Source organism: Pleuronectes platessa, chromosome 13 (assembly GCF_947347685.1).
Source record: "Pleuronectes platessa chromosome 13, fPlePla1.1, whole genome shotgun sequence".
Lineage (NCBI taxonomy): Eukaryota > Metazoa > Chordata > Actinopteri > Pleuronectiformes > Pleuronectidae > Pleuronectes > Pleuronectes platessa.
The window spans coordinates 10,788,052-10,815,678 of NC_070638.1; the positions used below are offsets into that span (position 1 = coordinate 10,788,052).

The window sequence follows — 27,627 nt, forward strand, 5'->3', positions numbered from 1 at the left end:
GTATGCTGTTAATGTATATGTGTGTGTGTGTGTGTGTGTGTGTGTGTGTGTGTGTGTGTGTGTGTGTGTGTGTGTGTGTGTGTGTATACGCACATTAGTTTCTCCCCATTTGTTTTGCTCATGTCAAGTACAAGCCAGGGAACTTGAGCCAAATTGTGTACGAGTCTCATCATCACATAACGACCATAATAATTTTATAATTGGGGGCTGAGAACATTGTGTGATGATGAGATGAGCTGCAAGCAAGTGGGACTAATTTGCTTCCCTGGGTCTCAGGAGTGATGGAAATGCTTCAACAACAGTCACTTTTTACTCTTTTAATGTGTTTATCAGACCACGTCAGGACAACACCATGAGGTGATCTTAACAAACAGGACAGTTGATGCGTCAATTCTATGGAAAAATAATGAATCCAAAATATTTGCTCTACATTTCTTTTATTACACTTGGAAGAAATTAAGAAGATGAACAGGGAAGCAGAATAATAAAGGTCAGTGAGAATATGTGAGGACATCACGGCAGGTCTTGATCAGAGGGGGATTGTTTCTGTTTCCGCCGAGACAAGACGTCTGGCATCTCTGTCGACGTCCTGCAACAGAAAACACAAAAGTAATGTCTCTTCCTTTCATTTGAAACAACTTTTATTAACCTATTCCCCCAAATCAAAAAAAAGTTAATGATGTGTGTTAAAAACAACTTAACTCTGCATCAGTTATTTAACAGAGCAATGAAAAGACTCAGACGGACAGACTTGAACTATCAGATGAATGCAGTCTCTGAATAGTTTGGATAGTGTGGAAGACAGGCTTTACTGGCATATAAAGGTGGAAGACAGAGCCAAAATATCCTGGGTACGAACGCCGCCATCTTGCACATTTGGAGCCAGAGTCTGCGGCGTGGAGGTCAGGATGTTGATGCACAAGCAGTTTCATTTACAGACTCAAAAAAAAGGAAAAATGTGAAGCCTTTTCCTGCCACACCACATTCTGACTAATGCTGATCTGATGACAAATCACTTTTTGGATCAACAACAAATGCCTAGCGTGTTGGAGTGATCTGTACTGTACCAGCATCCACCTCCCCATCCTGCTCATCTAAACCCTTTTTGTTCTATATAAGTGTCTGTATGTAAATCACTAATCCACAACTGCACATGAGCATGATTCAACAGAGAAAGAGGAGGTTGGTTTCATCTCATACCCCTCTTCTGGGCTGGTCTCGGCCATCGGTCCGCCCTCTACAAAGGTTCCCATACGACTCTTACAACGTTCCAGATTCAGTTGACTCTGCGTCACTGCAAGACCAAAAGGGAACTCGTTGGCAAGACACATCAACTGTCAATGTGACGTTAGGGCAGTTTGTCAGCAGAACTACACAAAAACTGCTCAAAAGAAGCTTGGTGGAAGGATGAGACGGGGAAATTCCCTTTCATTTTATTGTGTTGAATGGGCTAAAGGTGCAGATCGAAGATATCATTATCCACTCACCACTATGAAGGGGTGGGCAAAGTCTTTGAGTCCACAAAACACTTTTGGAGTTTCGGGGGTGAACAGCGTTGCAGCCAAATCCAATCAAATTAAAGTCACTGGTGACCGATTCTTCAAACGTAAAAAAAATTCAGAAAAAAAAACTAAAATGCCTCCATACTGCTCCTGTGTTTTTTTATACGTCTGAAGAAGTGGTCCCCCAAATACTTTAATTGTATTAGATATGGCTGCAACTCTGTTTACTGCCGAACCTCCAAAACGCATGTTGTGGACTCAAACACTTCACCCACACCTCCATCGGCAGAGTGGAGGGCAGATAATGAGTGAATTTTCATTTTTCGGTGAACTATCCCTTTCAGATTGTGAAATAGGGCCCTTGCTGGATCTATGAGGATTCGGAGGATTGGACGGCACATAGGCCAAGAAACAAAACACGAGGGGAATCCAATAATTCTTTCACCCTTTCTTCAACATTGTGAGTTTTTTTACTTTCACACCAACCAGGGACAAAATACATGGATCTTGATTTAATAAATATCATTCTTCTGCTATGGAGATTACATTTTCAGGAGCTGCAGATCTTTGTTGGTTTAGGTTGAATTAAGGGACTGTTTGGCCGGGGGGAGCACTCTGTTTTTCCTTTTCATTAGAGCCTAAGCATGTAAGTCCTATGGCTGGCAGATCCGATTTTTATTACATTGCATTGCAGTATGATGATAACACACAGAATGCTGGTCCTTGAATTTTCCGATGGGAATTTCGTACAAAATGTACACCAGCACTGTGGCTCGTCTCTTTCATGCATCTTTGCTTGATCTCGTAATGTTTCCTGTCTTGGTCAAGCTAAAGTAATTATTAGAAGAAAAAATTTCTTTGCTATTCAACTTCCCTCCATGAGTTGAGAGTTGCCTGATGCTCTGCAATAACCACCGAGATACAACATGGCTCTCACTGGTGTTACCTATCAGCTCTCTCATGTACAGACCAGTGTTGGATTTTAATATTAACCAATATCGGACACGGACTTGATGGCTCAGTATCAAGCACATGAACACTATCCCCTTTAGATGTTATGTGATAGCTGTGTCAATCAATGGCTATTTCGGTTTAGACGTCTCCGACACTCACCTTCTCGTCTGAGCGTTTCTATCGGTTGTGCCGGGGCAGGATTGGCAGCCGTGGGATGAACTCTGAAGTTTCCTGAGAATAAAAGAGAATGCTCTGAACCTAAATTGTTTCTTGGATATGACAAATGTAATTCTGTAATTTGTGCCGTGAACAAATATAGGCAATCCTAGCTCGTGTAATGAAACCAGGTTAAAATTTCTTGGAATTGAATTTTCCAATAACGAATATAAATATGAAAACTTACCAAAGGATGGGAGAATATTGTTGAGGTTCAGCCAGGCTTTTACGAAGGGGTATATCGATATGAGCAGGCCTGGAAAGCAGACGCCATTTAATAAAGTAACCGTGGTTGTATTATAGTGCTCTCATAATGCTTAGTAACAGAATGATTGCCATATTCAAATTATGATTTCACATTGACGTTGTCTTCGTTCCAGAGAAATAATAATGAATCATAATTGATTTGTTAATGTGCTTTTTACTAGACTGTGACCAGGGATGGAAGAAGATATTGTGTACTGCAGGCTGAGCAAAAGAAAAATAATATAAAATGCCCACTGTCATATCATAGCATAAATCTAATCACGAGTAAATTGATAATTATGGAAATTTAATATGTGAAATTTTAAGACCTGTGAGCCATACCTGGGGTTTACGAGAAATAAACTCTTTCAACCTGCTCCAATTAAACACAGATATTGATTTTCCCCAAAAGCCAGAAGAGCTGTCATTAAACCCTGGCGGGCCCTGAGGGTGGCTGTGATGCATGTCTGTGTCTAAAATGTCATGAAAGTGCAGAAGGAGTGAAAAGAATCTGCCAGGAACACTCTGTTCGTGCTCATTAGTCGGCCCATGTGTTGGAGGAGGCATCATGGCGCATGAGCCCCAAAACACATAATTAGATGCTACTTAGCTGCACAAGTGCTGCCGCGGCCAACCTCTCCGTCGAGCTGCCGGACACAGCTATAATTTGCCCAATTCTTACACTCATTACGAAAATAAATGAATTATTGAGCGCTGATCGAATCATCGGCAAGAGTGTGTTTCACATTAACTATGCATGTTGATGTTGTCTCGGATCAAAAGCCTCGTCTTTTACTCTCTCTCTCTTTCTCTCCAGGAAGGCCAGTCCTCCGGCCATCAGCTGGTTCCAGTTACACAGGCCACAGATCTTTGTTTTTAACATTGGTTTGAAATACTAAATATTTTGTGTGGGAACAAGAACATCTTCACTTTTCTGTTGTAAGCTATCTCACCGATCCTGGAGCTAAAAGCATAAATACCAAATTTTCGTGAAATCAACCATCTTTTTTCTTCAAATATTCAGTTTAAAAGCCAAATATGTAGAAAAGACATTAAAATGTAGCCTCTTCTTCTGTGAGGCTCTGAGGGGGCAAATTTGATGAAGACACAATTTGGAAATAAGCATTGTTATTGCAACAAATCAGGAAATAATTCCTATTTTTCTTTGTTGTATGGTCTGTGCATTAAAATACATTGTGTTTAACCACAGTTCACAGCTGGGGTCTCGGCAAACGAAACCAATCATAGTTTCTATAACAGCTTCCTGAAACAAGTCACCGATCCCAAATCCTGTATATAAGCAAGTATCAAGAAGGGAAAATCGTGAATTATAAAGGGGATAAGACAATGCTAAACATGTTTTCTAAGCTGCAAAAAGGATGTGGGGCCTCCAGAAGTCCAGACCTTCAGTTAATAATGAGTTAGAATTATGACAGAAAAATGGGATTAAAACCTGTACTTTAAGCTTAAATGCATTTTCCAGTATCAAGAGTCTTGAAAACACCTACTCACCGAGGCCCCCTGCTCCCAGGAAGATGCCTCCCACAGCATCGGCGTCACACTCCCTGGACACCCCAATGATGATGCAGCCTGCCACAATGCCCAGCAGGCCTGAGCCCACCCGTAGCCCATGGTACTGCCCAACGCTAACAGGGTTCATTCAGCAGGCGGAGGGCCCCCAATCTGCCCCCCACACACACACACAGACACACACACACACACACACAGTCCTTACTCTGCCTCAACTCGGGGCCCCTCACTGCCACTGACAAACTCTCCTGTGATGTGCATGAGCCGCGCCCCTCTCTTGTTCCGCTGTCACTGACAGAGAAACTTTCTCTGGCTGAGCTTCCACCTCTACTCTCTGCTGCTCAAGACGTCTCATGCATCTTTGAAGACGGAGCTCTGGTTTCGACTGCCACTGATAATTAGAAAAGCTCAGGGAGCGGATTCTAATGACAGCGATACGTGTGCTACAAATCTGATCACAGCTTTCTCCCTAAAAGCACTGGCATCCAGTATCAGTACGTGCCTAGAGGGAAATGCTTCCCCCCCCCAAAGAAAAAAGAAAAATCCTGGCAGGACGAACAGTTGTTTGAATGCGCAGCAGGTCAAAAGTGAGACAATGGTAGGGCTACTAACATGGAGGAGAGGGAGGGGACGACAGACAGAGTCGGAATATGTGCTACTTGTGGGATTTGTCTGCGAGCTTGAAGGGAATGTATAATGAAAGGTTCAGAGAGTCCTGTACGGGGGGGGGGGGGCGAGGCCATCCGTAAAGGCCTGCAGTTGCCATAGGAATAGCATATCCATGGCAACAAGGGGAAAAAGTGGGTTAGCAGGATCAACACCGGTGAAAAGGATAACCCATGAACTTACTGCAAGGAGGAGAAACACTGACATATGTTCCGCTCAACTGTGAACTCCCATCTTCTTTCTCCAGAGGCACATGTCTCAATCTATTATTTATAAGTGCTGGTCATGATGGGCGTGTGTGTTTGTGTATGTGTCACATACAGTATGCAGCTGACTTCAATTGACTTGTAGCCTTTGTGGCTTGCGAAGCAAAGTTAACACACATGCCACAGGTTTGATATTTGTATGTGTGTCTACATGTTGAATTGGCAGGTTGTGTAAACTCGTCTGTAGATAGGTAGATAGATAGATAGATAGATAGATAGATAGATAGATAGATAGAAAATTAGATAGAGGTAGATAGATACATGGATAGATAAATAAATAGAAAAATAAAGATAGATAGATAGATAGATAGATAGATAGATAGATAGATAAATAGATAGATAAATAGACAGATAGACAGACAGACAGATAGATAGATAGATAGATAGATAGATAGATAGATAGATAGATAGATAGATAGATAGATAGATTGATAGATAGATAGATAGAAAAATAGAGAGAGATAGATAGATAGATAGATAGATAGATAGATAGATAGATAGATAGACAAATAGACAGATAGACAGATAGATAAATAGACAGATAGACAGATAGACAGATAGACAGATAGATAGATAGATAGATAGATAGATAGATAGATAGATAGATAGATAGGTAGATAGATAGATAGATTTATAACTGAAGCTATCAGACTAACATACCCTGTACAATTATGGTACAGCAGATTTTAAGTGTATTTTTAACAAAAACTGAAAACAGTGCCAGAAAAAAAAAATATAACACATTAAAGATTGATATTAAGTGTGATAAATGTTGCACAACAAAGAAATTTTGACCACAAGAATAAAAAATCTGCGTTGGCCGGGAATCGAACCCGGGTCAACTGCTTGGAAGGCAGCTATGCTCACCACTATACCACCAACGCTCGATATTGCTATGTGTGACGCCAATGTAAATGATTTCTGGAGGACGATACATATGGAGACGATACATAACTTAAGTATAAATACATATATGTATAAATAAATACAAAAATAAATACAGAAATAAATACAAAAATGTATAAATAAATGTCGTAAATATATTTCCACATTTATTTATTTCCACATTTATGTCTTCTCTGATTATTTATTTAAGCCTCTTTTACAATGGTGCCGAGGGTACAATGAACAGTTAATACAATGAGAAAATAAATAAATAAATAATAATGAAATAAATATGCCTATATACATACAGAAACACAAGGGATAAGGTCACAAACAATCAACCCTGACGATTCATAAAATACTATGGTTAAGCCTAACCCAACTAACAGTTACAATCACTGCAGGAGAAGCCAGCCGTACATGAAACAAGACTCGAGAATTTATTTAATGAAATAAATGAAGCCAACTTTAAAGATTTTGGACCTCATTCCACATGAAGGGTTTTTTTGGCATACGGACACATAAATGTGTCCGTATGCCAATAAGAAAGGCGGGCCTAACCGCAGTTTCTATGCAGGATTGGTCACAGGAGTGTAATGAGATGAATATATATTTAAATACTTTAGCTGCAACATGCAACTTCACCACTAGATGTCACTAGATTCTACACACTGAGGCTTCAACTCATTGTAATAATAAAAACAAAACAAAAAAGATGTGTGGCCAGTACGGGGATCGAACCCGCGACCTTGGCGTTATTAGCACCACGCTCTAACCAACTGAGCTAACCGGCCGTGTAACGCTTCTCGAAATCTGCTACATGAACAGTGGAAACACAGAGTTTCTCTGGTCACATCTGCTCAGAGATCAGCTGCTTCATGATCAGAGCAGAGGCTGCAGGTGGTTTGTTATGGAGGACCATACATGACTTAAGTCCTACGTCTGCCTCTCAATGCTGACTGGTGTCCAGTAGCTGTTTGCAGCGTTGAGCCAGTTCACACTTAAAATTAACTAGTTCAAGTTCAGAGGGTTAGTTAAGGTTATTTTTTATTGGGATGATTTAGCTGTCAGTAGTCCTGACTGTGAGCGTCACGTGTTCTACTGAGCACAAGGAGCGAGCCGAGAGGAGGAGGAGGAAACAGAAACTCCAGCTCGTTACAAACTATGGAGGACCATACATGACTTAAGTAAAAATAAATAAATAAATAAATGTATAAATAAATACAGAAATAAATAAAAAAGGAAATAAATAAATTAATACAGAAAAAAAAAAAAAAATATGTTAATACCAAAAGAAATGTCAAAATAAATGTCTTAAATATATTTGCACATTTATTTATTCCCTGATACATTTCCTTTTCATTTGCAGTGTCCTTATGCTAATGAGAAAGGCGGGCCTAACCGCAGTCTCATGCAGGATTGGTCACAGGAGTGTAATGATCCAGCCCTACTACTTCTGCCTCTCAATGCTGGTGTCCAGTAGCTGTTTGCAGCGTTGAGCCAGTTCACACTTAAAATGAACTAGTTCAAGTTCAGAGGGTTAGTTAAGGTTATTTTTTATTGGGATGATTTAGCTGTCAGTAGTCCTGACTGTGAGCGTCACGTCTCGTGTTGTACTGAGCACAAGGAGCGAGCCGAGAGGAGAAGGAGGAAACAGAAACTCCAGCTCGTTACAAACCACCTGCAGCTTCTGCTCTGATCATGAAGCCGCTGATCTCTGATCAGATGTGACCAGAGAAGCTCTGTGTTTCCACTGTTCTACAAAGTCACTGACCGGCTGTTTCACGGTGAAGAGCTCAAGTCTCAGTCACTGCCCGTGTCTCTGAGCGAGTGTGTGACGGAGCGCAGGGGCTGTGTGTGTGTAGCTCAGTTGACCAATCCTGCTCGAGACTGAGGTTAGGCCCGCCTTTCTCATTAGCATAAGGACACTGAAATCGAAAAATAAAAGTTGGAATAAATGTGGAAATAAATAAATAAATGTGGAAATAAATGCAGAATTAAATAAATCAATGTCTTAAACTTATTTCCACATTTATTTATTTATTTCCACTTTTATTCCAACTTTTATTTATTTCCACATTTATTTATTTCCACATTTCAGTGTCCTTATGCTAATGAGAAAGGCGGGCCTAACCTCAGTCTCGAGCAGGATTGGTCAACTGAGCTACACACACACAGCCCCTGCGCTGCTCCACACACTCGCTCAGAGACACGGATAGTGACTGAGACTTGAGCTCTTCACCGTGAAACAGCCAGTTAGTGACTTTGTAGAACAGTGGAAACAGTGAAAACACAGAGTTTCTCTGGTCACATCTGCTCAGAGATCAGCGGCTTCATGATCAGAGCATAAGCTGCAGGTGGTTTGTACCGAGCTGGAGTTTCTGTTTCCTCCTTCTCCTCTCGGCTCGCTCCTTGTGCTCAGTACAACACGAGACGTGACGCTCACAGTCAGGACTACTGACAGCTAAATCATCCCAATAAAAAATAACCTTAACTAACCCTCTGAACTTGAACTAGTTCATTTTAAGTGTGAACTGGCTAAACGCTGCAAACAGCTACTGGACACCAGCATTGAGAGGCAGAAGTAGTAGGGCTGGATCATTACACTCCTGTGACCAATCCTGCATGAGACTGCGGCTAGGCCCGCCTTTCTCATTAGCATAAGGACACTGCAAATGAAAAGGAAACGTATCAGGGAATAAATAAATGTGCAAATATATTTAAGACATTTATTTTGACATTTCTCTTGGTATTAACATATTTATTTATTTATTTCTGTATTTATTTATTTATTTCCATTTTTATTTATTCATTTATTTATTTATTTCTGTATTTATTTATACATTTATTTATTTATTTATTTTTACTTAAGTCATGTATGGTCCTCCATACATACATGACAAGTAAAAATAAATAAATAAATAAATGTATAAATAAAAACAGAAATAAATAAATAAATAAATAAATAAAAATGGAAATAAATAAATAAATACAGAAATAAATAAATAACTATGTTAATACCAAGAGAAATGTCAAAATAAATGTCTTAAATATATTTGCACATTTATTTATTCCCTGATACATTTCCTTTTCATTTGCAGTGTCCTTATGCTAATGAGAAAGGCGGGCCTAACCGCAGTCTCATGCAGGATTGGTCACAGGAGTGTAATGATCCAGCCCTACTACTTCTGCCTCTCAATGCTGACTGGTGTCCAGTAGCTGTTTGCAGCGTTGAGCCAGTTCACACTTAAAATGAACTAGTTCAAGTTCAGAGGGTTAGTTAAGGTTATTTTTTATTGGGATGATTTAGCTGTCAGTAGTCCTGACTGTGAGCGTCACGTGTTCTACTGAGCACAAGGAGCGAGCCGAGAGGAGAAGGAGGAAACCGAAAGTCCAGCTCGGTACAAACCACCTGCAGCTTCTGCTCTGATCATGAAGCCGCTGATCTCTGAGCAGAAGTGACCAGAGAAACTCTGTGTTTCCACTGTTCTACAAAGTCACTGACCGGCTGTTTCACGGTGAAGAGCTCAAGTCTCAGTCACTGCCAGTGTCTCTGAGCGAGTGTGTGACGGAGCGCAGGGGCTGTGTGTGTGTGTAGCTCAGTTGACCAATCCTGCTCGAGACTGAGGTTAGGCCCGCCTTTCTCATTAGCATAAGGACACTGAAATGTGGAAATAAATAAATGTGGAAATAAATAAAAGTTGGAATAAAAGTGGAAATAAATAAATAAATGTGGAAATAAGTTTAAGACATTGATTTATTTAATTCTGCATTTATTTCCACATTTATTTATTTATTTCCACATTTATTCCAACTTTTATTTTTCGATTTCAGTGTCCTTATGCTAATGAGAAAGGCGGGCCTAACCTCAGTCTCGAGCAGGATTGGTCAACTGAGCTACACACACAGCCCCTGCGCTGCTCCACACACTCGCTCAGAGACACGGGCAGTGACTGAGACTTGAGCTCTTCAACGTGAAACAGCCGGTTAGTGACTTTGTAGAACAGTGGAAACAGTGGAAACACAGAGTTTATCTGGTCACATCTGCTCAGAGATCAGCGGCTTCATGATCAGAGCAGAAGCTGCAGGTGGTTTGTAACGAGCTGGAGTTTCTGTTTCCTCCTTCTCCTCTCGGCTCGCTCCTTGTGCTCAGTACAACACGAGACGTGACGCTCACAGTCAGGACTACCGACACCTAAATCATCCCAATAAAAAATAACCTTAACTAACCCTCTGAACTTGAACTAGTTAATTTTAAGTGTGAACTGGCTCAACGCTGCAAACAGCTACTGGACACCAGTCAGCATTGAGAGGCAGAAGTAGTAGGGCTGGATCATTACACTCCTGTGACCAATCCTGCATGAGACTGCGGTTAGGCCCGCCTTTCTCATTAGCATAAGGACACTGCAAATGAAAAGGAAATGTATCAGGGAATAAATAAATGTGCAAATATATTTAAGACATTTATTTTGACATTTCTCTTGGTATTAACATATTTATTTATTTATTTCTGTATTTATTTATTTATTTCCATTTTTATTTATTCATTTATTTATTTATTTCTGTATTTATTTATACATTTATTTATTTATTTATTTTTACTTAAGTCATGTATGGTCCTCCATACCTCCATACATAAGCGGTCCAACAGCGGATCATCTTGTTTCCAGTCTTCTACCATTTTACTGGTCACATTATCACGTATTGTATATAAATTGTAAGCTTTCCTGTGCCTGGACAGACCTCGTGGCGCAACGGTAGCGCGTCTGACTCCAGATCAGAAGGTTGCGTGTTCAAATCACGTCGGGGTCAATCAGTTTTTTTTTTTTAACGTCCCGCTGTTTACAAATGTATTGAACACACGATGCAATAGAGAGAATAACAATTAATTTATTTCTTTCAGTAAATTATATATTTATACATCTGTTATAAGAATATATTTCCATTGTATTCATATCGTAGGCTCAGATTAACAGTGCACACATTTTTATAATAACAGCAGTAACTACAATCCTATCATCAAATAAATTGATCATCAGGTCATCAAGTTAAATTATCAAGTACATTTCATTATATCAAATAAAAATGTTGTAATTAAAAATAAAAAATAATCCCAGGAGTTTTTATCTTTTTGAGGAATTGAGATATTTGTATAATAATACTCCTTCAGTTGTACTTCTACTCGCAGGTGAGCTGAGAAGACAAAAAGTAAGTGGCTCATTACACGAAGGGAAAAAAAAATCTAAGGGCTCGTCCGGGATTTGAACCCGGGACCTCTCGCACCCTAAGCGAGAATCATACCCCTAGACCAACGAGCCGTTGAGCACTCAAGGAAATATAGTGCATTATAGACCTGATAGTTATCGGGGATTGAAAACTGTATTCATAATATTGTTTGTTTAGGAGAGTACAGGAGCACAATGCAAATCGAAATGGACTGTGATACGGGACCCCACACATTTGCTAACAATGCAGGGACGACTCTGATTTCTACTGGGAAGTCCCTGACAAAACTGATAATAAGAACACTAGTGAACAGCATTTGTTTCGGTTGCAGTTTCCCTCTTGGACCCTGTTCAAACCTGGAATAAAGCTCCATCCTGAGGGATCTGATCACAAGTGGACAGCTCATATTGCATTAAAGAGCATCCTGGATGCATCTCCTGTGATCTGTGATCAGATCTCACTTTAATGACCAACTGTACATGCAAAAATAACACACACCAACGTTTCTGTTCACAAAGACCAAATGACAGTCGTACGACAACATAGAATATTATATGGATCTTAATAGAAAGAAGTCAGGCATGTTAAGGGGCCTGATCTTTATGAGTTTGTACAACTTGATGCAGATCCAAATAAAAGTCAAGATCTAGTGAATTTCAATGTGGAAACCCCATTCCTAGGGCCTCTGGGACTGTCAGGCCTTGGCAGAGCTGTATGCTCTACTGGGTGTCATTTTGCTTAGACTGTGACACAGGGTTTTTTGTTGACATATACACCTATTTGCTTCTCTGAATGTTAATGATCAAATCTGGCATATTTAGGGGACTGATATTTATGAGTTTGTGCAACTTGGTGCAGATGCAAATCTTGTGAATGTAAATATGGTGTTATAAAGGGGGCTGTTGGGCCTTGGCGGAGGTATGCGGCCTACTGACTGCCATTTTATTTCCTATATGACTACACATTGCAATAAAGAAAACCCAAAAGAGTCTCAAAGTCCTACAGTTCACAAATATTAAGAAAAACTAACAGGTATAAACACAAAAAAATAGTGTGGAAATGTAGTTCTCTAAGGAAATGTGTTGTTTATATGGGTGTATTTTATTCCTTTTATTATGCTGAGAGGCAGATTCACGGTTTGCACATGTGTATTAGAAGCGCACTGTGTACAGTGCAAGATCAGACTTTTTTCAAATGTTTTCATCAATTCTCATAGAATATTTTCTGGATCTTGGTAAGACAAATGAATGAGACATGTGTAAGGGACTCATATTTATGAGAGTGTACAATTCTGTGCAGATTCAAATAAAAATCCATATGTAGTGAACTAATATATATTTGTACATTGTGTTTTTAGTGGGCGGGGGGGGGGGGGGGGGGAGTTCTTTAAAAACAAAGTTCACTCTTGCTTCATTTAGAAAACAGTTTGTGTGACGTGTCCGACATGTCTGGCTGCACTGTGCACGGCAGATTGACGGAAAATGACAACGATACAGTTCTCACACGCACCTCGTTCTCTGCGAACACGCACCAGTCAGCAAATCCCACCACGGCAAACGGGTTTTATCAGGAGTCATGTGACCCGCGCTCAGCCATCTTGTGGAAAACGGTGAGAGAGAGGAAGAGCGAGCGAGCGAGTGAGTGATAGAGCTAGAGAGAGAGAGAGAGAGAGAGAGAGCGAGCCACACAACTCGAATACAAACCTTGTGCTGTCAGAACAAGCAGAGGTAAGACAGCCAAAGTTTAATACACTATAATAGGACGGATCGTACAGTTAATTAAAGTGTCATGTCAGAGAGCCATACTCGGCTGCTTAGGACTGTTGTTGCACCACCATGTTTACGTGGCCTCGCAGCACCGGGCTCCAGTAGCCGTGTGTGCTTGTCCGGGTCGTTTGAAGTGTGGGACGGCCCGACGAGGAAATTGTGTTGTGGATCCAGGCTGCGCGGAAGGCCGCGTGTAGCTAGGTAGCTAACCCACTAGCGTGCTAGTTGCAAGTGTTGGTGGGGGAGATACGATTTACTCTCGGAGGGCAGCGTTTGGTTTGTTTGGTAGAATACGTGACGAGACCATTTCTTTCGTGGGAAACTTGATTATTGTCAACACGCGTGTGGACATTTTCGTTCCACGGCGATACATTGGGAGGAAAGCGCTGCTAGCTAGCACGCTAGTTAGCCAGCGAGCTAATGCGCTGGCAGACCCACACAGTTGGCTGATCGTTTTGCTGGTTGGCGATAATACCCCTGCTGTGGCACCCGCATGTTGCCAGTAGCTCTTTAACTACACGTCCGTCGCCACCTTTTCAACACAACCGCACCGCTGCTGTCAACTTTTAACCATTAGGAGACAAGTTGGCCAGTGTCAGTGACACACGTCTTGTACATGATTCATGTTTATTTGACGTGCTAGCTTGCTGCGCTAGCTTAACGTAACGCTGCTAACCGTGAATCATTTCCACCTTAACCTTCCCGAGTGATCATCGTGGATCCCAGGCAGCGCTGTGAGCAGCGGTTTAGCATGTTTCAGTTATGTAGCCGACGTTAGCTCGGGTCGGCCTGGTCACCGTGGGTTTGCTGAGTGCTCCTCAACTCCCCGGTCTACTTTTTACTGAAGCTAACAATCCGGGCAACTTCACGAGAATTTAGCGGTCAGTCATTTTTTTCCTGCCGACCTTTACTGTAAACCCACTATCGCGGCTTCCTGTTGACATAGGTAAACAGAGGCAAGTTGACCTGAACACGTTGTACAGCAGACAACTCATAACGTTATGTAAACTCCACCGGCCCTTGGGCTTCCACTGTACTTTAAAACGTGCCCAGTGAGCAGCAGTGGTGTCAGTCCTGTTGCTCTGTCTACCTACACGTGGCCTACTGACTTCCATATGGTCAGTGCTACTGCGAGTCTGCTATGCCCGATATGTGATCAAGTATCCCTGTTTGCCTAGATCTTTGCCTTTTTGGCCTAAATTTTAGTAAAGCCTTGGCAGTGGGGGGCATGTAAACAAACGACGGATTTTGTTGACATCCTATTATTATTTTTGATGACTTATTTGCTTCTGTAAATACCACCAGGTGTCTGACAAACCCACCCTGCAGGCAGCGGGACTTCCTAAAATAGCCATAGCACATTGAAACTGTACACTGGTCGTGTGTCCTAGTGGGAAGGGTTATATATCCTGAGAGGTTTGACCACATTGAAGCCAGTAACAAAAACTTAAGAGTTTTACAAAACTGTGAAGTGTTAGATGTTGTCTCTGTAAAACTGTAATTAAATCTATATGGTATGGTATGTAACTACCTGTCCTGATATGAGTTGATTTCCGATGATGTGGATTTCAGTATATTTGAATGGGTACATTGAACGCGACTGTTTTGTCAACTCTATGTGACTTGGAGTTGAAATAACGTGTCAAATAAAGAGGGAGACCACTCACAGAAAACTAATCTGCAACAGTTTTGATGTCTTTTTTTTTTTTAAATACTTGCCGTCGTTGAAAAATAAAAATAATGTATGTGTCCAGCTTCTTTACTGCTATGATTTCCTGTTTCTCTTTGTATCATATTATTTTAAGTTTAATTGTCTTTATATCATGATGCTTTAATAATATCTAAAAGGTGTCTAAATTGTTCTAATCCCCTTCCTCCTTTTTCATAATTGCAGAACCTTAAAGGAAGTATGGGCGAAACCCAGACACTCAACTTTGGACCAGAATGGTAATTGAACAATTATGAATTCATGATCAATCTGATGATTTAATCTGGGGGGAGTAGGTTGTGAAACTGGTTTCCCTTAGATTACTTCTTCCAGCTTGTCCTCACCTGTTGAGACGTGCCAGTCTCCCCTTTGTCTGTCCTTTCTATATTAACAACCCTTCCTCTGTCTCCAGGCTCCGTGCCCTGTCTGGAGGTAGTGGCAACAGCAGCGGTGGTGGTGGTGGAAGCAGCAACCCTGTTGCCTCTCCACCCCTCTCCCCTGTGTTGCCAACGTATAAACTTGCAGACTATCGCTACGGGAGAGAAGAGATGTTAGCACTTTATGTAAAGGATAACAAGGTGGGTAAAACCTCTTTGCTGTTATCTTGCAATCGACATGATATGCATACAAATTATGGAACTGCTGAGATTAGATTCACATCTCCCTTAATTGTTGTTTCATAACAATTCTGTCAAAGCCTTTCATTGCCTGTGATTGTTTCTCTCCTCCAGATCCCTATAGACCTACACGATAAGGAGTTCCTGCCCATATTGCAAGAGGAGCCCCTGCCGCCTCTGGCACTCGTGTCTTTTACAGAGGAGGAACAGGTAGGAGAACATGTCATATTGTCAGGCTAGAGAGAAATGCTAAAAACTGTTTCTGACTTATGAGGCCAGTTGGCTTCCTTCTCTTCACATTTCTTGGAATATACATTACTGTTGGTAATTAGGGCTAGCAATTAATGAATGGGTGCCAAGAAGAGTGCTGAGTTGGCTGTCCGCCCCCCTGCTCCCCTCCCCCTGTTTGTATTTGCAGAGAAATTTTTCCATGTCTGTAAACAGTGCAGCAGTACTTCGGCTGGCAGGCCGGGGAAATGGTCCAATAGTGGGGGCACCAAGAGGCCGAAGTACCTCAAGGGGTAGAGGTAAGAAATATTACATGGATTTGTCAGGTTTCCCTGCTCATTTCAAGTAGCTGCAGGCATAATTTACCCTCTAGGAGTGTTTTTTTCAAATGAGTTGCTTTTAGCTATTTATATATTCTTTCGGTGCAATTTAAGACTTGCAACAACTGTAGATAGTTAAGGTGCCTTTGGAGAGTCCCACCAGTTTGGGCACAGCTTGAGACAAGGAATGTAAAATTAGCTCATTCTAGGTGTCGTGCTTACTCAGCATACTTTGACAGCTGTTTGTATGAACACACTCGCACCTATATACAGCTTCTACAATGTATTTGTGATTTTTAAAGTGCTTAGATTATTGATTAGTCAGCCCTAAATGTTAACCAGGCTATCTATAAAAGCATACAGCTTAACAACATATAAAGAGAGAATCTGAAATGTACTTTAGCTCAGCATTTACACTGAATTTTCTTCTCCACTATAGGTCCTATACTTTCAACTGTTTGCCCTTTACTATTTGAATCACACAGCCTAAGTACACACACCCAGCTTTAGGACCAGGAAGTGGGTAGAGTTCAAATTTAATGCAGGTTTCTGTTTGCTATAAATGAACAGACTTATCGTCAGAGCATTTGGGACAGCCTGGGGCTTTCATTTAACTTTTTTCAAAATTCCTTTGTTGAGACATCTTGTATAAGAGAAGGATGTTTTAAAAAGTGTTGTAGGTACAAGAAATCAAATGTTTAAAATAGCGCTCAAACATGATAAATAGAATTAAAAAAACAACCACTTGTTTGTGTCACATCTACCAGATGAAAAGAAAAGGTACACTACAGCATTATGATTCACAATTTTTTGCAGTGGGTGCTGGAAGTGTGTTCATTAAAAAGTGCTAAGCATTTAAGCTGCTTAATGTTAATGAGTCATATTGGGTTCCTTCTACCTGCCATTGCTTTCAGGCCGAGGAAGAGGAGATGGAGGGTTTTACCAAAGAAGTTTTGATGATGTGGAAGGTTTTGGTCGCGGAGCGAGGGAGATGCATCGCTCCCAGAGCTGGGAGGAGAGGTATGAAAGACAGTTTTCTTTGCAAGAATGTATGAGGTTTTGACCCTGTACAGATATTCAATATAAGCTTTTTCTACATAGCAGTCAAACATTTGACTTTATGTCATGTTTTTTTTCCGTCACTAGGGGAGATAGGAGGTTTGAAAAGCCAGTTCGAAAAGAGCCAGGTTGGTTGTAAATCTTGTTGCGTAAGTAATCAATACATGACGTACTCGTTTACATATGCAGCAGCTTACCTTCTGCCCCTTGTTCCTCCCTGTGACCCTGACAGATGCTGCTCCGGGACATTTTCAATTGAACCACAGTAAGTTTTAATTATTGATTGTTAAGTGAGTTTACTAATCTTGACTCAAACACCACTTTTACTAATGTAATGATGATGGATGCACTTTTAATAATACCCCTACCCACTTCTCTTTTTCAGTCCGAGCAAACTACGAGGACGTTGTGCCAGGCCTACCAAGGAAGCATGACTTGTTCCGTGCAGAGAGTGGGAACTGGCGTTCTTCTCGTGATGATCAGAATGGCGAGGAAGATGAGTGGGCCCGTCGACTCGCAGCTTCTCAACGGGACGGTGACCGGTGGTGCCCCCCCAGCCCAGGTGGGCCCGGCACTGACCAGCTCACAAGTATATTTTCCTTTGTGAACTACCATGTTTGCTGTGTGGCCTGTTCTTTAGATAAGCAATATTTGTTTGTTATAGCCTGTATATGGTTGTGGTGGTGATACGTTGGGCAACAGAATTTTACCATACAGTCAACTTGAATGTGGAGTTACATCTGTGAAGTTTCCCAGTCACCGAGGTCATGGTATCTTACCATTAACATCGGCAACAAGATTAGCTTGTTTGAAATAATTTTAGAGGGACAATTTACTGATGACTTCATTTCTTAACTTTACTGTGTTTTTGACTTGCACATGCCCAAATGTCATTGGCATCTATGGATGAACTTTGTGCAGTTGTGGCCAAAAGATGAATGTCCATATTAATGAAGCTAAGTTATATCATGAGTTTAAGTTTAGTTATTAGTCAGTTAATCCTAACTATTTCCACTTTTTGTTCAGATGCCCCTCGGTCTGCAGGGTGGCGGGAATACCCAGAGCAGCGTCGGCGTTTCCCGTTCGATGCGAGAGAAGAGGAGCGCGGCTACAGGAGGCCACGGTCAGGCAGCGGCAGCCTGGAAGACGAGAGAGACAGTCTGCCGGAGTGGTGTCTGGAGGACGCAGAAGAGGAGGCAGGCACCTTCGACTCTTCAGGCGCCTTTCTCTCGCTCAAGGTAAGACGAGACCTCAGGAGAGTTTTGAATAAATCAATGTAATGAAGTATCGGTCTGCCATTTATTTGTAAAAATGGCTTGATTTCATTAAATAAGGAGCAGATAATTCCTTTGACTGGAAACCTTCATAAGATAGGATCATTGTCAACTTTTCTGTAAATCTGTTATCAGAAAGCATCAAAGGAACCGATCCTGGAAGAGGCAGAGCTCGACTTCAAGCCCCTGGAAGAGTGTGAAGAGGGCTTGGAGGAGGAGGACGGTCAGCACAAGGAGACCAAAGAGACAGAATCGGCGGCTGATCGAAAAGGTCAGTTAGTTCAAGTGACATTGGTAACAATTTTTTTTTTATTTAACCAGGAACACAAAACGTGCTTAGCGCTTCCTCTGAATCATCAACATCTTATGTTCAGCCACAGAAAAGCACCAGTGTGGCTTGCGACTTCTTCAGGGAAAGCTTTTTAAATATGTAATCCTACGTCATGCCGTCAATATTGTGTTTTGTTTTTCCAGAGTTTTCCAGAGTGTCAGAAGAGCCTCCACCTGTTGCACCTCCTGTCTCGGATCCTCAAATCTCTGGCCAGTCTTTTCCCCCAGGCCAGCCGAGTAGGACAGAGGAGGCTGAGAGGCTAGTTGAACGGCAGCCACCCCTGGAGCTCCCTCCAGAGACCTGCAAAGTCCCCCTGCACATCCCGATGTCCAACAGCAGGCTGAAGTCCCTACCCATGACCCACATTTCTACCACCCTTACAGGTGGGCTTTGATTCTTGACTAACCCTGGTACTTAACTTTACCTACCAGGAAATCCTTCTGACATCTGTTTTTTCAATTTCCTGTTGAATGCAGATGTATCTGCTCCATCGCCAAGTGTCAAGCTACCGCAGCAAAAGCCCATGGAGGTTCCTGTGTCCTTGAACAACCCTTTACCCTTCCCTTCGAATATAATGGCACATATAGGCCGGCCTACTGCTGTGACACACGACACAGATGAAGATGAGGGACTAAAACACTTTGAACAGGTGAGTTATTTCACCTGTAACAGGAAGCTCTGTCAGTAGAATGTAAGGCTGCTGTCCTCGACCACAATTCGTCAAACACTTCTTAGAGGCAAAATCTTTTTCTCAATGAAGAGAATAGCACATTGTGAATAGTATGATTCCAGGGAAATTACTTCCCTCTTCCTCAAAGGTCATGATGTCAGAGGATATCTGTCCACTATCGTTCTCGGAGTCCATCAGCTATCACCTGATGATTAATCAGCCTCTGGGCGCAACTGCCAAAGGTTTTGGGTTCTGGTGTAGACAGCAGATATCCAGGCCAGGACTTTGTCTTCTGTTCACTCTACTCTTTTTATAGTCCAACTAGTTTCTTTGATAACAAGAGTTGATGTTTCTCCACACAAAACACAAACAGTGTTTGAAGGTGTTCTAGGTCCAGGCGACATTTTGCCTAATCCTCTATCGACAGCTATCTGCGTATGATTTCGATGAAGCAGATTAATTTTAATCAATGTGTTCCTCCTCCTTTTCTCTCCACACGGACTGTTTACCTGCAGGTTACCAAAGCCTGCTCAAAATGTGATTTGGTCAATATAGAAAGAGAAACCAGGAGTTTATTGAATTTCCTCCTTAAACACCAACAATCTGTTGACTATTCAAACATGTTATGTTGGGTCATATTGATTTAAAATACGGCAGAAATGCATAACATTACAAAATTCCTCCCAGGAGGCAGAAAAGATGGTTGCGTACCTACAAGATGGCGTGGTGGATGATGACAGACTAGCAGCAAAGACTTCAGAGAAGCCCAAGCCTGCAAGTATGCCGCTCACCCATGAAGCTGCTCTCAAGTGGTTCTACAAAGATCCCCAGGGGGAGATACAGGGTGAGACTTCAGGAGCTTTTATGTGCTCAAAATGTGACTTAAAACATACAAAAATGCTTAAACCGTTCCTGTTTCCAATGCTTGTTTTGTGCTTGCTCAGGTCCATTCAATAACCACGAGATGACTGAGTGGTTTCAAGCTGGTTACTTCACAGTGTCTCTATTGGTCAAAAGAGGATGTGATGACGTATTTCAGGCACTTGGAGAGATCATGAAGATTTGGGGGAGGGTACCGTTCACTCCAGGCGCTGCTCCTCCACCTTTACAGGCATGTGTTTGCAAAATGTGCCATTTTCTTTCATTTCTTAAAGTCAAGACTTTTCTTTTTAACAATCTGACATCAGAGCAGAGGCCCAGAAGTACCCGCTTTGCTTGATGTCACATGTTTTTACCGTTTGTTTGAACGTTATTTATTGGAACTGTGTATCTCTGGATGTGCTGCAGGGTGATGGTGACCAAGAGAGGTTGAAGAGGCAGCAGGAGGTCACTGCTCTCAATCTCTACCAGTTACAGCAGCTCCAATATCAATACCTTCTCAGGTATGGCATTATCCTCAGAGGCTGTGAAGTTGGTTATTCTGTCAGGCCTTCAGAAAACCCTCATTGTTTTTTGGTTTTCAAGCAATGGTTTGGGTTTCAATTACATGTTTGTGTGATACATGATCTATTCATTCAACCCTAACTTTCCCTTTCCTCTTTTTCTCTTGTTTCTCTTACCCACGTGTCTTCTAACTTTCAGGCAGCAGTATGCTCAGGCCCTGGCCCAGCAGAAGGCTGCAGCTCTTAGCTCTGCTCCTCTTCAACAACAGCAGCAACACCAACAGCAGATCAACCTGCTACTACAGCAATACCAGGCACTCAAGATAAGGTCGATAACGCTTGCATCCTTCTACAGACACGTCAGCTCTACCTCAAGATAACGCTGTATTTATGATTCGTTTATTTGCTTTTTGTCATTGTAGAGCGTCTGAAAGCCCCCTACCTCCTGTGACCCGGTCCTTGTCTGTACCAGACTCTGGTTCTGTGTGGGAAATGCAGAACTCGTCCTCTCAGGCTTCCTGCACACCAAAACTCCAACAAGCTGCTCCGAGTAGTGAGTGTCAAATTTCAGTTCAGAAAGAAATTAGGTAATATTATAGTATGTGTAATTCATTATATTCCATCATTCTCGACAGCATGGGATGGCACCAGTGTTTGGGATTTACCCATAGACTCCATGGCACAGGCTCCAACCATCGAGCAGATGCAACAGTTAGAAAAGTCAAAGGCTTCAAAGGTAAACATTGTTTCTACCTATTTTTCTGTTTTCTTTGTCTTAATGAGACTTCTCCCAACTTATTATATTTTATTATAACAAAGTGATTTACCATGAATTGGTATTAATGTCAGAAAACATTAAAAAGTAAATTGCCAACTTTCAAAACCTGACTGAACTGTCAAAAGGTTGGCCACAACTCATATGCACAATGAGGAAAGCAAGAGAGATGTAAAAAAAAAAAAGTTTCAGAAATGTGCCAAGATTTCTTTCCATCGCTACAGATACAAGAGTGTTTTTTTATATGCTTATTATCCACCAGTTGGAGCTAGAGCGGCGTGAGGCAGAGATGAGAGCCAAAAGGGAGGAAGAGGAGAGGAAACGACTGGAGGAGGCCCTGAGGGCTCGACAGGAGGAGGAACGCAAACGATTAGCAGAAGAGGAGCTGGCTCTGCAGAAACAGGTCAAACATCCGGACTTTACAATCTGAAGCACTTACAGGCCGTTATGACACTGAAACTCACCCAGTGTCATAAATCTTTAGGAGGAGGCTTTGAGGCGGCAGCGAGAGCAAGAAGAGGCACAGCGCCGGCAAAAAGAAGACGAGGAGAGACTGGCACAGGAGGAGGCTCTAAGAAGACTAGAGGAGAGGCGGAGGGAAGAAGAGGAGCGGAAAAAACGAGAAGAGCTCCTTCGCAAACAGGCGAGTTTCCTTAGTTAACATGTTCTATACCTTAAAGCAACAATCTGAACCTAAAATATCGTCTTCAAAATCATTTTAATGGCACACTGGCTTGTAATTGGTAGATTGGTGCTGCTTTCACCTGCACTCACCCAGAACACCTGCTCTTGCACTATCTTGGGTATCTGCTGTGAAAAGTAATAATCAAATTCTTCCAGAATCAGGCCCCAGTTGGGGGATAATGCTGAACTGTAGTAAAAACCAGTGGACCAAGGAAAAGAACATCAATGGTTCAAAATGGAGTTTGATGTGTTGTTAAGCATTGTGGGGAGAAGGGGGCTGCGGGGAGGAAGCTCTGGTCAAGTAATTTAGTTATTTTGGGGGTGGGGGGGTTGTACATGAAAACCACTTCCTTCAGAATTAATCTCCCCTTTTGGCTGCAGAGGGCGCCATTGCTCAGCAAAAGTAAAAAAAAAAGTGTTTAAACATCCCTTCTGAACTTCTCTCCTTAATTTGCAATGTCCACCAGGAAGAGGAGCGCAGAAAGCAGGAGGAACTTGAAGCATTGCGAAGGCGTGAGGATGAGAAGCGAGCTGAGGAGGAGGCGGTGGCTGCTGCTGCGGCGGCTGCTCTCGCACAGCAGCAACAGGAGGAGCAGAAAAAAAGAGAGCAGGAGGCGCAAAGACAGCAGGAGCTGCAGAGACAGAGGCAGCAGCAACAAGAGGCCCTCAGGAGACTTCAACAACAGCAGCAACAACAGCAGCTCGCACAAATGAAGGTCAGGAGAAGGACTAATGTGGCCATGAGAATGATCATTATTTAAAGAAAGTTGAAAATCGAATTATCTAAGAATATATAAATGGTGATAATAATGATGCTATAAGTTAATTTGATCTTTAGGTTCATTGTGTTTTCTTGTTTTATTTTGTTTGGTAAATGAATTGAAATTCATAATAATAATGCCTTGTTCAGAGGGGATGAGTGTCCTTAAACCCTGAATCTAACTCAATGAAAAACCTATGAAAAAGATGAAGAGCCATGCAAACAGACGTTTTTAGGATGTACCCAAGAATTAATAACTAATACCTACAATGTTGGTATGTGAACCATATTTTTACTGCATCACGATGGAAACAAACCAAGATGATGTAAGAGGAACTGGTTAATTTACAGGATTTTATCACATCGATTCCATTGATATTTTATCGTCAGGTCCTTTATTGCAACACCTCATAGGCAGGACACAGTAATAGTCAGCAAAAATCAACAATATATCTATACATCTGAAACTGACCGTACGCTTCACCCTGGTTTGTAGCTTCCATCCTCTTCGAAGTGGGGCCACCAGTCAGCCAATGCCATAAACCAGACTCAGAACACCCTGTCACTGGCCGAGATCCAGAAAGGTGAAGAGGAGCGAGAGCGACAGGCCCTGGAGGAGGTAAGGACAAACGGGGTGCCCAAATGGCTCCACACCGATTAAATTCCCTTCATGCCCTCACTATCCTTGTCTCTCCTCGACCCGCAGCAGCGACGTCAGCAACAAGAGCTCCTGAAGCTACAGCAGCACCAAGCCCTGCACCAGGCTCAGCAGCCTCAGGCCAAGCTGTCCGGTTGGGGAACTGTGGCCAAACAGCCAGTTGCTACCAAGTCCTTGCTGGAAATTCAGAGGGAGGAGGCCCAGCAGATGAAACAGCGAAAGGAGCAGCAGCAGCAGCAGAAACAACAACAGCAGCAGCAACAGAAGCAGCAGCAGCAGCAGCAACAACAACAACAACAACAGCAGCAGCAGCAGCAACAACAACAACAACAGCAGCAGCAGCCGTCTCCGCCACCACAGCAGCAGCAGCCACCACAACCACAACCCGTTGTCCCCCAGCAGAGCCGCACACAAAACAGAACCGTAAGTGAAATATACAATGCCAAGTTTCTTACTGGCTGAAAGCTGCTGCGCAGTCGGACATGGATTAAAGCGTTTCAGTTCTCAATCATTGTGAGCAGTTTAAGAAAAGCTGCGTGAAGATTTTAGGGAACAGGGTCTGTTTTCTTCACAAATCTCAGAACTTCCAACCGTAAAATGTCAACTTGGCCAGATTGTTTTGCCTTATTTTTATCACATTGGACACAAAGATGAACTGAAACGAAAATTACATAATAGAAGTAGTCATTAAAAGGAAATGAATCAGGAACTGTGTAGACAATCAATTTTAAGTGCAAAAGCAAAATAGGATTTTCTCTGTATAAAGTGATAATTAACTGATCATCTTTAGGTTTTGAACGGTTCCCTTGGGCTAGAGTTGGGTTGTGGTAAATAGTATCAAGCATTTCTCTTTATTTCCTGACGTTTAATCCACCAAACATCTTGCTATGTCAACAAAATTATAGCTAGTTTAATAAATCCTGATGAATCCCATGTCGCTCTCTTCCCAGACATCTCTGAGTAACTCGGTGTGGGGCTCTGTCAGCACCAGCCCCTGCACTAACTGGGGCTCGGACTCCAGCAGCATCTGGGGAGACACCCACAACTCTAACATGGGCTTCTGGGACGAGGCCGTGAAGGAGGCTGTTCAGCAACCTCCTCCAACCAAGAAAGGAAGCACGCAGAAGAATAACAAAGGGAACGCCAACCTCAGGTATTTATTAAAAACATCTTTATCCTCATGACGGATGTGAGTAATTCACAGCTTTTAATGACTTTTGTCTTCCTCCTGCGTTTTGTTTGTGCTCATACAGTAACTCCGGGAGTGGGCGAGTCAACAAGAAGGTAGAAGAGGAGGAGAAGCTGCTAAAGTTGTTCCAAGGGGTCAACAAGAGCCAGCAGGACACCTTCATGCAATGGTGTGAGCAAACCCTGCACACCCTCAACGCAGCCAACAATCTGGATGGTACGTCTTTTAAAAATAATGTTGTGCTCAGGTGCTGCACCCACAACTATTGATGGAGCATATCTGGATGCCAAAACTCAAAAATACTCTCCATCTGTCTCCCTGCCAGTTCCTACGTTTGCTTCCTTCCTGAAAGAAGTGGATTCTCCATATGAGGTGCACGACTACGTCAGGGCCTACCTGGGGGACACTCCAGAGGCCAAGGACTTTGCCAAGCAGTTCCTGGAACGTCGTGCCAAACAGAACGCAAATCAACAGAAGCAGGCGCCGCAAAACCAACAGCAGGCCAACAAACAGCAGCCGGTGAGCGAGCCCGGCGGGCTGGTTATTTAAAGGATCAGCATATGGATGCTTAATGCTTTGCTCCCACGTTGCCTTGTGATACGATCAAGAAGAGAGACAGCTGTCCGCTCTTGGTGAAAATATCTTTCACTGAGGTATTTCTGCCTGGCATGAGAGAACATGGCCATTAAGCTAATTCCCACATCAGTTGGGAATCTATCCTGCATCACTCGTTTGTATCATAGCAATGCAAGAGGATGAAGACCAAATCTGCCCGTGAAAGCTTCACATCACAAATGTTTAAATCAGTCTGCTTGGAGGATAGATAGTATTTAGATTTTCCACACCTAACTTTTGAAGCCGGCATTGTCTACATCCATACTAATATGAGTAATACAAAGTCCCCAAATACTCAGAATCTGATTTTGATTATCAGTAGATTTTTAAATTCTCTTTCCCACATTCTCTGTCTCGAGCTACTCAACTTTAAGGAAATTAAATTTTAGGTTTTGGATTTACGGTTCAACAAATAAATTTGAATGCATCTTCTCGGTCTCTTGGAACTTGTGACTTTTCTGTGTTGACCTGCCCCGTTGTAACAGACTCAAATATTCAGTGAAGAAATCCCCACAAGAGTAATCGATAATGAAAATGATCATGATCTCTGCCCAAATTGTGTAAATATGTTTTTCATCTGCTAACATGTTGTTCACACCTCATCAAACCAGAAAATCCCAGCTGGTAAACGTGAACGGAGCTGCAGATGTGTGTTTGTAAAATATGTTTCATCCACATTTCTCTCTCACCAAGGATTCTGTATGGGGCGGATCAGGATCGCCGTCGCTCTACCAGTCGTCCAACCATTCGAGTGGCCAGCAGCAGCAGCGCTTTGAGACCGTCACCTCAGGGAAGAAGAAAAAGAAACAGAAGATGGTCCGCGCAGACCCCAGCCTTCTAGGTAAGAGCAAACACCCGTCAGCCACAACGCCTCCCTGCTTCTTCACACCTCATCCACTAATTTCGTATCTTTGTGCCTTTTTCAATTTTCAGGTTTTTCTGTGAACGCGGCCTCTGAGAGATTGAATATGGGAGAGATAGAGACTTTGGAGGAGTTGTAAGGGACTGCCGCCAACCAACGCCACTGACTGTATCCCATTTTGAACAGCAGCTGTTTCACCCCAAACTCCTCCCCCGGACTCGGACTGCTGCCACCACTTTCACCTTTTTTTTATTTACAGTTTCCCACTTATCAGACATTCTCTGGTTGTTTTTGTCCCCATAGTTTCTAAATTGTGAACAAACGGGGGATCTCTGAGGCCCAGTGTGTGTTTTCCCGTTACTAGCGGACGTGTAATCTTACTAAAAGGAGAGAACTGGTCTGGAGCAGACTGACCAGTGGAACATCCCCGTCACCTGACGAACTCGAGTTTGTGGAGAAGGAGTCTGTTTGGCTGCTCCACCTCAAAGCATGTACCCGTTTTAGAAATCCACTGCGATGACACATTTCAAATTTGGCCTCGAACGTACGGGATCGTTTCTTTTAAAAGTGGGGACATATGGATGGGGTTGTGGGGATATTCTGCAAAGGTTAGAGAGATTATATCCATAGTTTTGTTTTATTTATTGACATTTTTTCCCCTTACAATTTAAACCCCCCTTCCTCCTCCTTTCCCCTCCCCGTTTTCTGCTGGGTGTTCATGGATAAGTGTGGCACAGTAGAGCCCAAGGATTCGTACCCACTTATGTCCTGTTTTAAGGGCATGTTCAAAAGTTCCAAGTAGTTATCTATTTCTTGTAAAATACTAGGCTGTTTAAAGAATAAACTTTCAACTCTGCATCTGTATTATAATATATGAAATGATCTGCTGGACTCATACTTTTTTTTTATTGCAGTATGGAATAATAAAACAATCTGATGTGTGGGGCTGTTCACACCTGTGTCTGAACCGTTCACGAAAACAAATGAATTGGATCCACATTCAGTCGAGCAGCAGTACGGCTGTAATTCACTAAGAGTTTTACAAAATGTAAATAGTAAAGTAGTGTTTCCTGGTGTTAAAGAGAACATAAGATAAAAATCAGGATTTTTTTTTTAATCTAAATAAACTAAATGAATATTTGTTATTATTATGCATTATCCAGATAAACAAAAAACCACTGATTTCATGACTTCTTTCTTGTAAGGTTGCAAGTTTCCTCTCTCGAGAAGTAATTCTG

At 42.2% G+C, this 27,627-nt stretch overlaps 2 protein-coding genes and 4 non-coding genes across 7 annotated transcripts; 2 read left to right on the plus strand and 4 right to left on the minus strand.

Annotated features, from left to right (window-relative positions):
• Positions 1 to 458: 458 nt before the first annotated feature.
• kncn (kinocilin) lies at positions 459 to 13,106 on the minus strand. Of its 2 annotated transcripts, XM_053438094.1 has the most exons (5): positions 4,431 to 4,578; positions 2,860 to 2,928; positions 2,616 to 2,687; positions 1,201 to 1,294; positions 459 to 589 (listed from the first exon to the last, which is right to left on the minus strand). In XM_053438094.1, the coding sequence occupies exons 1-5, from the start codon at positions 4,576 to 4,578 to the stop codon at positions 514 to 516; spliced, it is 459 nt and encodes a 152-aa protein (XP_053294069.1). In that variant the 3' UTR covers positions 459 to 513. The 2 variants fall into 2 exon arrangements, 1 of the variants encoding a protein (XP_053294069.1); XR_008341635.1 differs by lacking the exons at positions 459 to 589; positions 1,201 to 1,294; positions 4,431 to 4,578 and adding an exon at positions 13,001 to 13,106 and having other exon boundaries at positions 2,626 to 2,687.
• Positions 6,193 to 6,264, minus strand: trnag-ucc (transfer RNA glycine (anticodon UCC)). The gene has a single exon. It is a non-coding gene; the product is annotated as a tRNA-Gly (tRNA).
• trnai-aau (transfer RNA isoleucine (anticodon AAU)) lies at positions 6,986 to 7,059 on the minus strand. Its single transcript has one exon. It is a non-coding gene; the product is annotated as a tRNA-Ile (tRNA).
• trnaw-cca (transfer RNA tryptophan (anticodon CCA)) lies at positions 11,006 to 11,077 on the plus strand. Its single transcript has one exon. It is a non-coding gene; the product is annotated as a tRNA-Trp (tRNA).
• On the minus strand, positions 11,512 to 11,583 carry trnap-agg (transfer RNA proline (anticodon AGG)). Its single transcript has one exon. It is a non-coding gene; the product is annotated as a tRNA-Pro (tRNA).
• On the plus strand, positions 13,073 to 27,342 carry gigyf2 (GRB10 interacting GYF protein 2). Its single transcript, XM_053438095.1, has 29 exons — positions 13,073 to 13,218; positions 15,152 to 15,204; positions 15,378 to 15,543; positions 15,697 to 15,792; positions 16,001 to 16,109; positions 17,045 to 17,150; positions 17,277 to 17,317; positions 17,422 to 17,454; positions 17,575 to 17,751; positions 18,216 to 18,427; positions 18,599 to 18,734; positions 18,938 to 19,177; positions 19,271 to 19,443; positions 20,152 to 20,308; positions 20,409 to 20,575; positions 20,752 to 20,846; positions 21,046 to 21,174; positions 21,269 to 21,399; positions 21,482 to 21,582; positions 21,884 to 22,024; positions 22,106 to 22,264; positions 22,773 to 23,021; positions 23,562 to 23,684; positions 23,772 to 24,146; positions 24,674 to 24,876; positions 24,977 to 25,128; positions 25,238 to 25,431; positions 26,221 to 26,368; positions 26,461 to 27,342. Exons 2-29 carry the CDS (start codon positions 15,167 to 15,169, stop codon positions 26,526 to 26,528), a joined length of 4,119 nt encoding a protein of 1,372 aa, XP_053294070.1. The 5' UTR covers positions 13,073 to 13,218; positions 15,152 to 15,166; the 3' UTR covers positions 26,529 to 27,342.
• The last annotated feature ends 285 nt before the right edge of the window (positions 27,343 to 27,627 follow it).

Coding starts and splice junctions, on each gene's coding strand:
- kncn (XM_053438094.1), bottom strand. CDS start 4,578: ATGAACCCTGTTAGCGTTGGGCAGTACCATGGGCTACGGGTGGGCTCA. Junction 2,929..4,430: donor CCTGGGAGCAGGGGGCCTCG/GTGAGTAGGTGT, acceptor TCTGCTTTCCAG/GCCTGCTCATATCGATATAC. Junction 2,688..2,859: donor CAATATTCTCCCATCCTTTG/GTAAGTTTTCAT, acceptor TTTTATTCTCAG/GAAACTTCAGAGTTCATCCC.
- gigyf2 (XM_053438095.1), top strand. CDS start 15,167: ATGGGCGAAACCCAGACACTCAACTTTGGACCAGAATG. Junction 22,025..22,105: donor AGCTGGCTCTGCAGAAACAG/GTCAAACATCCG, acceptor ATAAATCTTTAG/GAGGAGGCTTTGAGGCGGCA. Junction 23,022..23,561: donor AGCAGCTCGCACAAATGAAG/GTCAGGAGAAGG, acceptor CCTGGTTTGTAG/CTTCCATCCTCTTCGAAGTG.